The 13,478-nt window shown below is 36.2% G+C and overlaps 1 protein-coding gene across 4 annotated transcripts in view; it reads right to left on the bottom strand.

Moving 5' to 3' along the window:
• Positions 1-12,086, bottom strand: part of LOC148062252 (clathrin coat assembly protein AP180-like) — a 28,800-nt gene extending 16,714 nt beyond the window's left edge. Inside the window, exons 1-9 of one of the 4 annotated variants that reach the window (XM_087812163.1) lie at positions 11,883-12,086; positions 11,654-11,785; positions 11,256-11,540; positions 3,689-3,831; positions 2,879-2,954; positions 1,446-1,548; positions 1,268-1,361; positions 1,089-1,200; positions 29-135 (exon numbers count right to left, since the gene is read on the bottom strand). In XM_087812163.1, coding sequence (XP_087668289.1) covers positions 29-135; positions 1,089-1,200; positions 1,268-1,361; positions 1,446-1,548; positions 2,879-2,954; positions 3,689-3,831; positions 11,256-11,385 — 765 coding nt within the window. In that variant the 5' untranslated portion in view covers positions 11,386-11,540; positions 11,654-11,785; positions 11,883-12,086. The remainder of the gene's footprint in view (positions 1-28; positions 136-1,088; positions 1,201-1,267; positions 1,362-1,445; positions 1,549-2,878; positions 2,955-3,688; positions 3,832-11,255; positions 11,541-11,653; positions 11,786-11,882) is intronic. The other 3 variants (XM_087812164.1, XM_087812165.1, XM_087812166.1) reach the window with 3 other exon arrangements.
• Between the last annotated feature and the right edge of the window lie 1,392 nt (positions 12,087-13,478).

Here is a 13,478-nt window from a genome sequence, read left to right as displayed (position 1 = left end):
GAAACAACAAATATATATTTTGTTGTACCTCGGCCAGCTTCATGAATTCACCGATCTTCGTCACGCGAGTCAAGAACCTCTTGTAGATCTCCAGAGCTTCCTTGCAATCACTTTTCTTCATCTTGAAGTATTTTTCTGCGTAGAACAAGAAAACCTAAAGTTAATACTCAATGTGAAACATAAGTCAAAATAAATACAAAGATTTCAAAAAAATTTTAGCTCTAAAGGTTTTATAATTCAGCCACCACTCTGTTCAGAACCTCCCAAATATTTGGTGCAAATCCAAATCCTGTCAAGGAACTTGATCCTTGTCTTGGATCAAATTTTCGTCGTTTATTTGATTAATGTGTATTGGCAAGAATCTGACGATATGATATGTATCAGAATACATGGACACAATACAATATGTTGTGATACTGTAGGAACAAGGATGTATTTGTAGTGTTGCCGAATTTACTGACCAAATTACTCTTGACGTCGGAACTGTTTTTATTTGTTTCAAACCAAAAAACTTGTCCAAGCATTAACTTTAAAAGCTGCTGAAGTGGACTGTAAATTCTTGTCCTGAGTCATCGCCAGGATCTCGCAGGATTTAATTTTTCCATTAGCCGTGGAGGACGTAATGATGGCGGCCGGAAGTTTAAGTGAAACACAAAAATAAACAAATGCAGTGAATATTTGCATGAAAATAAAAAAAAAAACTAACTAAATATTTCATATTTTTTAACTTTATTTTAAACACATTTTATTGAACAGAAGTATTTTCCATACAAAAGATGATACAATGCAATATTTATATTCTGTTTTTATAAAAACATGTGGAATTAGATCCTTGGCAGAGGTATGCACTGTCTGTCTATAGATACACACCAATACTGTTCCGGTTTTTGTGTTCCATTTTACTTTTTCTTTGTCTTTTGTATGTTTTTGTAAATATCACGATTCTCGATGTAAATGTTTGATTGTAGCATTAAATAAAAAGTGAATCCTTCTCTAGAACTCTTTTTAAATAAACTTGTATTGCTTGTATCAACCTTCAAACCAGAGGAAGCATTGTATTTAATAAACAAAAATGCAAAGACACCCACCTAGTAGGTTGATGATTCCATCATTGTAGGAGGCAAAGAGTTTGACCAGATCCTTGAAGAGAATCAAGAACGCAGCGTTGATGATGCCGTTGTTCAGCTCTTTAGGATGAACCTGTGAGAGGTTTGGACAAACTGTGTTAATCATCTGAACTAAATAAAAAAACATCAGACATACTCACATCAAATTCCAGGAGCGTGTCGATCTGAGTCTGCAGCACCGGCATTCCTTTCAACAGCTTCTCCGTGGTCATGGTCCTCATCACACCTTCAGCTCTGGTTTCGTAGTAAAGAAAATAAATAGTGGAATGTTTAAACAACTACCAGATCCTTGACAAGTTTGTCAAATATCTCACTCACCCTTTCTTCACTCTGGTGAAGTCAAACGCCATCTGGCGGTAGGCGAATGCTTTCTCGTTCAGGTAGCGACCATATCGTCGAATGAATGTGGACATGTCATAGCCTGCAATATAAAGAGAGAAAATAACCATCTTGTTTTTGATATTCAACACTTTTTTCACAATATCTAAACTAGTAAAAATGCTTACAGTTCTGGCCCTATGTTTATTGCGGGTGATACGTTACATCAAACTTGCAAAGTCAACATAGAAGCTGAGGTTCAATCCCTACCAACAACCCTCTCAGTAGCGGTGACATGAACGGCCCCTGTAAGGCTTTGCCGCCGAGTCAGCTGATCACAGTTGTCGATAACTTTTGGCTTAGCAACATAGACGTAGAAATTAAATCCAGTATTTTAGCGACCAATCAGTCGTCACCAAATAGAGAAGTGTGCAGAAAGGCATGTTGGGAGTTCACTTTGCCTGCACCAAGTAAGGTAGTAAGTAAGTCATTTTTATTTGTATAGCGCTTTTCCAGACCAGGGTCACAAAGCGCTTAAACAATAAAAACAATATTCAATAAAGAATATACTTTAAAGGGCAAGATAAAACTGATAACACAACAGGAGCTCCAGAAAATCAAGGAAAATCCTGCACAAATAAAAATGTCTTAAGATGTTTCTTAAAGGAGTCAGTAGATCCATCAAGCGCAAAGAGAGAGGAGGATCGTTCCAAAGCTTAGGAGCAACAGTCTGGAAGGATTTCTCTCCTCTGGTCCTGAACCGTGTGCGAGGAACCATCAGTAGATTCTGATCCACAGACCTCAGAGCCCGAGCTGGGGTGTAAGGCTGGATCAGATCAGTGATGTAAGGAGGAGTCTGACCATGAATAGTTGAAAGTAAGAACCAGAATTTTAAAGTTGATCCTGAAAGAAACTGGAAGCCAGTGAAGAGTTTTAAGGATCGGGGAAATGTGAGTTCTTCTACATGAGCGGTAGGTGTGATAATAAGTGCCTCCCAATAAGTTCTATGGTTGTGTTTTAGTTTAAAATCACGTTTTAACAGTGTAAGCAATGACAATAAGATTTCCCCTCCCTGACCACACTTTGCTATGATTTATTAAAATATTTATTTAATATTGTGATCCTATTATTCAAACTTGTAATACATCATTAAATAAAATACGTGTTTCAAATCATTGGTACGTATAAAATAAGAGATTCCATTTGTTTCTTCTTTCTTTCTGTATGGTCCACAAGACTCCATCTGGCGACATAAGGAATGATGCATGTGAAGTATGTGTACTTTCGACCCTCCCTTTAAGAGCCAGATGGTTCCCATCTTTCTTCCCCGTCGCGATTATCAGCGATGCGTCACGATTCTCGTCTGGTTTCGCTGTTAATCTCCACATATGGACCGTATACAGATTAGACGTTCACACGAGGCGTCCTCTCACCGTGAGAACCCGTTTTGTCGATGAAATTGCTGAGGTTGAACAGGGAGGTCCTGGAGGCCAAGTACTGGATGAACCTCTGCAGAGAGAAAGAGAGAAGTAAGATAGATGAACGACTTGTTCTTCACATGCTGTTATATTTGATTTTAGTAAACTAATATCAGGTATCAAGTCATTGTTCCATTTTTAGTCATCTGGTTAATCATTCTAACTCAGGCATCTCCACATCTTTGTTCCACACCTCAGGGGTTGAGATTAAACATCTAAAATTACAAAAAATACATACATTTAACTAAATTTAAAATGTATTACTTCTCAAATTAGTTTTCCCTACATTTGTTTTACCTTTTTTTTTTATTTTACAATCTTTTTTTTTTTTACTGATTTGCAATTTTCGGGACCAAAAAGGAAGGGGGAAGGTTAGGGTTAGGTTTAGGTTTAGGGTTAGGGTTAGGGTTAGGGTTAGGGTTAGGGTTAGGGTTAGGGTTAGGGTTAGGGTTAGGGTTAGGGTTAGGGTTAGGGTTAGGGTTAGGGTTAGGGTTAGGGTTAGGGTTAGGATTAGGGTTAGGGTAAGGGTTAAGGTTAGGGTTGAGGGTTAGGGTTAGGTTTAGGTTTAGGTTTAGGGTTAGGATTAGGGTTAGGGTTAGGGTTAGGGTTAGGGTTAGGGTTAGGGTTAGGGTTAGGGTTAGGGTTAGGGTTAGGGTTAGGATTAGGGTTAGGGTTAGGGTTAAGGTTTCCCGAACATTCTTAGGCAAACTATGGATTAGTAATATGGATATGGTTAATATTTTCTGGCATTTCTCTCTCACAAACCTCGTTGCCATGGACACACATGTGATGGGTCGTGACGAGGGCCTTGAAGACCACCACCCAGCTGGCGTTGGTGGCTCGCTCAAACAGCGTGTCGGCCATCTGAGGGATGTTCACGTTGGTGGTGTTGGTGGCCGACACCAGGTCTGTAACACAAGTATTTTGTTAAGAAGTTTGCACACCTGAGGACAGGACACTTCCAAGGAAGTTTCACTCAAGAGTGTTAATTCAGAGACCAGTGTCTGCATAATTCGACCTACTGTGATTAAAGTTTGATTAAGAGAGCCGACTGAGTGCTGCAGAGCCGCTCCAGACTCCCAGGAGAATATCAAACACACACAGTCATGCACACACATTGCTTTGTCATCTCCCTTGCATGAATACCAGATGAGTCAGATGGACAAGAAGCTCTTCAGCACTTACTTTGTCAGTGATGTTATGTTTTTAAATTCAAGCAAACTTCCTCACAAGATTATAGGAATAGATATGTTTATAACAACGTAGCACACTGAATATAAATCAATAATTTTAGTATTAGTAAAAGCAATAGAAGTAGAAATTGAAGTAAATGTCAAACTAGAACTAGAAATAGTAGTTAAATTAGAAATAGAAGTAGTAGTAGAAGTAATCTTATCAGTAGTAACAGTAGTAATAGTACAAGTAAAATATTAGCAGTAGTAGTAGTAATAGTAGAATAATATGGAGTAGTAGTAGTATTAGAAGTAGTATAAGTAGTAGTAGTCATAGAAGTAATATTACAAAAAGTAGTAGAAAAGTAGAAGTAAAAGTAACAGTAGTAGTAAAAATAAAATAAGTAGTATTAGAAGTAGTAATAGCAATAGGAGTAGAAAGAAGTAGTTACTAGTAACAATAGTAGTAGAAGTAGAAATATTAGTTGTAAAAGTAGAAGTAGTCTTATCAGTAGTAGCAGTAGTAGTCGTATACAAGTAGCCAGATAAATTGCAGTAATAGGAGTAGTAGTAGTAGTAGTAGTAGTAGTAGCAGTAGTAGTAGGAGTAGTAGTAGTAGTAGTCGTAGTAGAAGTAGTAGGAGTAGTAGTAGTAGAAGTAGTGATAGTAGAACTAGTAGTAGTAATAGTAGTAGTAGTAGTAGAAGTAGTAGGAGTAGTAGTTGTCGTAGTAGAAGTAGTAGAAGTATTAGTAGTAGAAGTAGTAATAGTAGTAGTCGTAGTAGTATTAGTAGTAGCAGTAGAAGTAGTAGTAGTAGTAGAAGTAGATGTAGTATTATCAGTAGAATAATTAGAAGTAGTAAAAGCAATAACAGTAAGGGAAATAGTAGGAGAGTAGGAAAAAAGTAGGAAAAAAATGACGAGTAGTACTAGTAAGCGTGTATTTGACCTACAGTTTCTACTAGTAAACATTTTTTATGTTCACTAGTACTACTATTAAGTAAGTAAGTCATGGTTAGGAAATGCCTGCACAAATAAGAATGTCTAAAGATGTTTCTTGAAGGAGTCAGTAGACATCAAACACAGTAGGCCTTTTATTTTATGAAGGGATGGAACTAGTGGACGAATGTATTAGTTCGACTAGTAAAGTAAAATCATCTACTGGCAGTCAGATTTCCTCTAAGAGTTTCACTAGTAAAGCCTATATTTTTTTAAAGTCTACTATGAGTACTAATTGTCTACTAGTAAACGTTTTTTTGTTACAAATAAAGTCTATTCACTCAACCCAAAGCATATGGGACTAACTAGTAGCACTAGTGAATGTTTTTAGTTTATTAGTAGTAGTAGGCTATAAAGGGTTCATTTTCTGGGTACTGCTTCTAGTTTTTACCACTAAACCAATCTTCAGTACTAGTACTTAAATAATGTAGTAGAAGTGGAAATAAAATATTGTTGACATCACTGACTTACTGTAGTATTTGTTACCAACCAGCTTTGTGTATTCATAGTAGAATTAAAGGGTAGTTAGCAAACTTAGAAGCAACATAATAGAAATAGTATATACTACATTAATTGTATTAGTAGGACTAGTATAGTACTGTCACTTGGTAGGAGAATAAAATTAGGTAATAATAATAAACATAATGGTGTTTGTTGTATTATGAGTACCATTAGCTGTAGCCTTGTTGCTAAATGCATAATAAGATATATACTTGTAAAATGTATTGTAAAATAAATTGCATCAGAAGTACTATAACAAAACACTATAACAGTGTTTTATTGAACAGACTTCAACAGCCTTTACTGTGTCAGACACATGGAAGAAATGATGGAGGTTCAGATGGCCGGGGCGGGGTCAACAGATTATTTCTAATCACTGGTCCTGGTCATTCTAATGTACCCATCCCCCTCTGTAAATCCTAACAATACCCCCACCTGAACCCCATTACCCATGATTCAGTTTCCTCCTCTACAAATACAAAAAAGCAAGATAAGATAAACTACTTAACCTCTTATTAGAAATAGTCATCCACACATGAAGATAGTTTTATTGATCTAAAAATAAGATTAATATCTTATATGGTTTATATTTATGTAAACACAATGTTTTAAATGTTTTTTTAATGCAGCTACAAATATATTAGAAGGATTTTGTGAGCAATTTAATATAAATAATATTAGATATTTCTGTCTATAAGCAACACAACTTTTAAAATAAAATGAACAAGGAACCCAATCAAAATGTTACAGAGAATTCAGTCATTTATAGTAAAATACAAAACCAGGCACAACAAGTAGTGAGTGTATTTGTGTGTCTTCTGAGGATTGTCCGAGCTAAATAAAGACTCTTACGGTAATCCATAGCAGAGAGATCTAAGAATGGACTGACACTCACACTGAGTGTACCCACTGCCGTCTCAACATGTGTGTGTTCGTGTTGTGTGATTGAAGTGTGGAAGTGTACAACTGATGTCAAGTATTTTAAATAAATAAAATCCTTGACAAAGGATTTTTATAACACTATTTGTGTACCGGAGCTGTACAATTAGTCATTAAAGAGACTTAAGAAATAAGAGCAAAATACGATACAATGAATTTGAAGGAAAGAAGAAAGAATCAGTATCTAGTGGGTGACATGATTATTACTTGACTAACCAAATGTACTTTAATACCCACTCAAAATACACCATCTTCACTCTTCTTCTCTCCAGATAGATCCATCCATCTTCCACAAAGCTGACAGGCCTGTCTTTTGCCATTTCCCAAACACAGCCTGACCCTGCCATTTACCACGTCACCCTATAAAACCGCCAATCTGTTGCCATGACAACATCTGCGCAGCACAATCCCCCTCCTGTCCTGCAGTTCTCACAGAGATGTAAAAATAGATCAACAAATATGCATCTCTCTGTAAGTAAACCACTCCATCCAAGGTATGGGTTGTTGTTCTTTTTATGTACCCAAGATATTTTAAGCTTATTTAGTTTCTCCTCATAAAAAATCCCTTAGTGCCATACAATTAGTCATTTATTACAAAATGTAATGTGATATAAAATCAATAATTTGTAAAACATACAAGAACAAACACAGCAAGGGAATAATTAAGGTAAGTCTTAAGACTAATGTAAAAATGCATGATCCCAAACAATTCCCAAAATAGCGCTAAAGTCTATTCAACAAAAAATATGAAACATTTCAATTTAACGTGTTTCTCATACACAAAACTGAACATGGTATGAAAAAAAGAAAAAAAAACATGCTTTTTGAAGGCTTGAAAATCTCACCTACAGTCTTGCTTAACACCATGTAACTTTTAGAAGAAGAAATATGTTGAAAGGAATTAACCAGTTTCCATATTATTTAAAAGATGTTATTTCCAAATATCATGAAACCTGCTTGATGAATAATTAAATTAAAAAACACGAAAAAAAAACCCCATCTTCTTTCATTTTGTTTACATACCGAACGTTGCACCTTTCTCACAAAAGACAAACTGACAGTTTACTGTATCTTTTATTTTTTCAATAAAGAATTAAATAAAGACTGGAATTGTGGCCATTTAGGCTGTTATGTGTAACTATAATGAAACAAATATTTGCCTCTTCTTTGTGATTTAATATTTGAATTGGTTCATCAATAACTACAGAAACAATGGTTCCCCTGGTAACAGAAAATAACTTGTGTATTTATAGCTCAGCAGCATCAGGTGTTTAACTGAAGGGCTCTAATGACTGAGGTTGACCCAACAACCTTTTACAGTATTCACAGAGATTAGAAGTAACTAAAGTCCTGCCCAAGGCTTATTGTGAACCAGATTAGATTGTCATTGTACTACACCTTAGTTGATTAAAGCTATTGGAATATTGCAAGTGAACAATCTAACTTGACTAAACAGTAGAAATATGCAGATACTTTTTCTTTACATTTTTTATCTCTTCTGCAAATCAATATTTTCACCAACTGTGTGAGGGAAGTGTGTTCCACATAGAAAGACTCGTCTCTCTCAGAGGACAAAAACACAAAAGAAGCACAGTGACCTAAATATAAGAAGCTGGTGGAATTGCCCCAGAAACACCACAGAGAGAAAATAAGGATTTGAGAACCTGAATGAGGTTGTGTGAGGAATATCAAATATAAATCAGTAACATCTGTCATGAAAATAACGTTTATATGATATTAGATCTATTTCCTGGCCACTGTTACACCATCTTTTACTGCATCCACACCATCCTTGAACGATCCTATTTTTTCTTTGATAAATGATACATTTGTTGATTGACATATATTGAAGAGTATATAACTAAGTAGTATCTTCTTGGATGAATATTTGTCTATCGCAGCTGATGCTTGATAGTAATTACTAATACTTACTTCTAATGCTTTGAGCAAGCATGAAGGTAATAATAAGCTTTGCATAGCAGCTATGCTAGCTAATGCTAATGCTGTTTTTAGCCATGTTCGTGTCTTTTTACATGGCTAAAGGCAAAATATTTTCTTATAAACACTTAATTTTCATAGCTTCAGTGCCATTTGGCTAGCTTTAACGGTTCAAAGGTTCTTTGAGCTAGCATAAAAGTAATTAAAGCTTTGCGCAGCATGTATGCTAGCTGCGGTACACAAGCTGAATGAGATTTGTTGTTTTTAGCCCTACATGGCTAAAAGTGGGAATTTAAATCTGAAAAAAATGATTTTAATAAACATTGCTAAGTTGCTATTTTTATAGCAAGTTCCAGTATTTGAAAATGATCAGAGGAAAACGAATTGTTAAGCTAGCATAAAAGTAATTATAATAGTTGAACAGCATTCATGCTAGCATATGCTAGCTGTAGCGCACTAAGAACTTGTCAAACTCCCCAAAAAAAGAGAAAAGCTAAATGGGATTCTTTGTTTTTAGCCATTTTTGGAGTTCCTCAAGTGATGAAGTTAGTAGTTGCAAACCTAGACAATTATTCTAGTTTCCAGTTCTTTAAGAGAAAGGTATAAACTTTTCTTCATGTTCTTTTACACGGCTTAAGGCGGGAATAGTCATTTAAAATAGTAATAGTAATAGTAAAAGTACTTTGTATTTATATAATAAATATTGCTCATTTCAATAGCTAGGGCCAGTGCTATTTGGCTAATTTGAAAGGATTAGACAAAAACAAATTCTTTAAGATAGCATAAAAGATGCTTTTATGCTAGCTAATGCTATCTGTGGCACACAAAGAACTTACTTTAAGAAAGCATGAAGCTAAATGGGAGTTGTTGTTAAAGACTGGCATTCTAATTCAAAACAACTGTTTTTAATGAAGATTGCAAGTTTGCTAAGCTTTACAGTTAGGATCCAGGATTATTTGGCTAGTTTGAACAGTTTAGACAGAGGAACGGTGATGCTAATGTTTGAGCTAAAACATACAAACTAGTGTTTCTTTCTTTTTTGGGTGGAACTTGAAACGTTGGTGATTTGTCTGTTCTTGATGTTGATGTTAAAATGAAAATGAAAATAAAAGATAAATACGACTCTGTCTTTTGTTCCGAGGCTCTTTAAAAATTAATGCAAATAAACCCAGAATATGATGTCATCAAATGCATTCGGGTGGAAAATCATTTTGAGGGTGTGGTTTATGGCTCTGAACTCCAAGGGTGTGTCAACAGAGTTTGCAGGAACTACAAAGAAACATCTCAGTCAGCCTGGCTCACGTGTTGCCGGGCAGCAAAAATTAAAAGACACCCAAAACAAAAGAGCCCCTTTGACCCTTAAATTAAAGGAAGGTCTCGGGTGCATTCTGGGATTAGGATTGTCACCTTTTGCTGTGTAAATAATGCAGGACTCTCATTGGCTGATTAGTGAATTATTCAGGAGAGGAGCCGATCGCAAGATATAAGGTCCAAGACACAGGACAAGACCTGGCCTCACAAAGAAAACCTGACAGACACACAAAGCAGGTCACGATGAACAAATCTGGCTGCAGATCTTGATGTAGCAGCAGATTATTTCCTCTGACTCAGTATTTGTGTGAATGATCTTGTCATACGGTGGTTTCTGCTGATATATGAGTCAGTAAAGCTGTGAATTAATTTCCAAGTCGAACCATATTCAGTGTAATAATTAATGCATCTTGACTCGTGTTGATATAAAAATATCTCTCACATTAATCTCATTTTATTATCATATTTCAATTAAGATTTAATCCCCAATTCAAGTAGACTTTTATCACTTTCTTTCTCTCCGTCATATTCAGTCAAAGAAGGTGAAAAGGGGTCACCGGAGGAGGTCGTTGCTATGGTTACGTCAATTAATAACAGCCCCTCATTAAAGTAAAAGCAATAATCATGTCTTGTGCCTGAGAGTGATAGGATTGACGTTTGTGTGCATGTATGTGTGTGTGTGTGTGCACATGTGTGTATGTGTGTGTGTGCATGTGTGAAGGAGTGTGTGTGCATGGGTTTATGTGTGATGAAATGAATGTATACGGTGTATGTGTTTAGCTGGATGTACAACTATGTGTCAGGTGTATTATGGTTAAAACTGTATCTGCTGCTCTCTTCTGGGCATGTGTGTGTTCATGTTGTGTACTTTTGATTGCACATCTTTATAATATTTGACCGGCGCTGTTGCTGAATGTGATTACTAGTATATTGAGATGCTTACATGCTAAGATCATTGTATATGTGTGAATGTATGCACTTGGTTTATGACTAAAATAAGAATAAGATGCACCTAGTGTGTGTTGTTAATATGGAAACTATGTGTGTTTTATCAAATGCATTGTTTTACTGTTTGTGCGAAATAATCTGTGTGATGGCTTTATGATTGTTAGTGTAAGTAAGTAAGTAAGTAAGTATCCTAAACGATCAAAACAATACCCAATAAAATATATACTTACAAGATCAGTGTGTGCACTAAATTCTATTTGTATATATATATTTTTCTATTTAAATGTTGTGATGAGGAGTTAAATGTGTTTTGTGTTAACATGATTGTAGTATACAGTTTTTATAAATATATATTATACATCGATACTTTTATTTCAAGTATTTTTGCTGAATGTGTTTATTTGTTGCATTAATTATTTACACATACCTGTATATGTTTGCGTTACATCTGTAGTGTGTTTGCACGTGCATGTGTCCATATATTCGGTGTTAATAAGGTCGGAGAAAAGGAAGATTTCCACTCACACTCCAGGTGCTTCTTCTTGGGCGCCATCACTTCGTGAGTGGTGGCTTTGCACACCGCCCGGGCCATATCCGAGCCCGTCAGCTGGTACTGCGCAGCGGCAATGCGATCCGTCAGTGTCTGACCCGACATTTTCTTCCACGATCACTGGACCACCTCAGAACCGAAAGAGCGGCGTTCAACCTCAATCTAGACCGGTGTCAAAACCCAAGTGGGTTTTTTTTTTTTTTTTTTGTTCCTGGGTGGCTTCGATGTTCGGATCTTTCCCCTGACAGGCCCGTGACCTTCTGAAACACACACACACACACATCGTGTAAAAAAGGAAGCATCTAAGCTAACGCATTCATGCTAACGTTTTAATCACGTGGATAATCTAGGAAAATCATGTGGTTCGACTCACGCTAGGTCGTGAAGTCCCTCGCGGCTGGTCCTGGTTCTGGGATCCTACCGAGCGGTTCAGCACCGCGGACAGCGACAGCTCAAGCCACTCGTTATGTAACACTTCGCTGGCAATGGACGCACAATTCTCCCTCTGCAGCCCAAAATTGGAAGAAGAAGAAAAAAAAAGCAACCGTGTAATCCGCTGAAAAAAAACTGATATTTCAACCGTTTATTAAAATAAATCTTACCGGATTTTAAATCAACATTCAAGGAGGCGATCAAATATTCCGTTCCGGGGGTGGCATCCGGGCGATCTCGGGTGTAGAATTTGAAAACCCAATAAGGATCCAAAGGTTTGCGGTGTTTCTGTGGTGCTGGAGGTGCAGGTCTCCTCCCAGGATCTGCAGAGAATGCGCACCGCTCTCCACTGGTGTCGCCAACACTGCAGCTCACGATGCTCGTGAACAGCAGAAGAAGGACGGGGATTTCCTGTGGCCCCCTCCTCCCCTCTGCAGCCGTCACTGCATTTATTTGCCTATCAGTACCTCCAGCTATCCTCCCCCCATCATGCATGTACCCGGACAGTCACTTTAGAGCAGTGGATGACAATTATTCATTAGGGGCCACATTTTTTTTATACAGTGGCTGTTGTGAGGGGCCATCAAGCAAAGATAAAAACACACATATTTAGCATTTTATTGTATTTTAAATAACTCATTTTTTTAAAATCTGTTTTAAAAGCAGTGTTTTTTTTCTCTTTTTTGAGGGGCAATAAATACTCGCAAAAAAAGACAAAAGCGCCATATATTTAGACTCATAAGACTGCATAATAGAAATAAATGCAAAATAAAATGGTTAGTTTCCTTCATTGACTTTTTTACTCTTGGTTTCAAATTTTTAATTATTTATGCATGTCTTTTTATATCCCTTTTATGTATTTATTTGATTGTATTTATTTGATCGTATTCATGTATTTATTTGATTGTTTTTTAAATGTCCTCATGGATGTTCCTATCGATGGATGTGTTTTTCCTTTTAAACAAAGCAATTTCTTACCTGGGGATCAATAAAACTCTTGAGGGCCATATGTAAGTAAGTAAGTAAGTAATTTTTATTTGTATAGCGCTTTTCCAGACCAGGGTCACAAAGCGCTTAAACAATCAAAACAATATTCATTCAAAATAAGTATATGCTATAAAGGGCAAGATAAAACTGTTAACACAACAGGAGTTCCAGAAAATTAAGGAAAAGCAAAGTCATTTTTATTTATATAGCGCTTTTAAAGTGCTGGATCAGATCACTGACCATGAATAGATCTGAAAGTAAGAACTGGAATTTTAAAATTGATCCTGAAAGAAACTGGCAGCCAGTTTTAAGGACGAGGGAAATGTTAGTTCTGCTACTAGAGCAGGTCAGACTGACTCCTTCAAGATACATCTTAAGACGTTTTTATTTGTTCAGGCTTTTCCCTGATTTTCTGGAACTCCTGTGTTTGTCTTATGTTTTTTGACCTTTTAAAGTATATATTTTAACTTTGTATTGTTTTTGATTGTTAAAGTGTTTTTGACCCTGGTCTAGAAAAGCGCTTTACAAATAACCTTTACTTACTTACTTACTTAACCTTTAGTGTTATTTTAAGTAATATATGTTTCTTTTTTTGATTAGGATCAGTTTATTTTTTTGATTGTGGATATTTTATGAACACTTTTGTTACTCTGTGAACTTAAATTTCTGAGCAAACATGAGGAAAGTGGTATGAGCTATCTACTTGAGGAAGATGGAGTTCCCCAGCCTTAATTGAAAAAAATGTTTCCTTATCTTGCAGTCATTGTAGAGAACCGGGA

This window comes from Callionymus lyra, chromosome 17, assembly GCF_982586985.1.
Source record: "Callionymus lyra chromosome 17, fCalLyr1.hap1.1, whole genome shotgun sequence".
Lineage (NCBI taxonomy): Eukaryota > Metazoa > Chordata > Actinopteri > Syngnathiformes > Callionymidae > Callionymus > Callionymus lyra.
The sequence above is the reverse complement of the archived record's forward strand: the minus strand, read 5'-3'. Positions and strand labels throughout refer to the sequence as shown.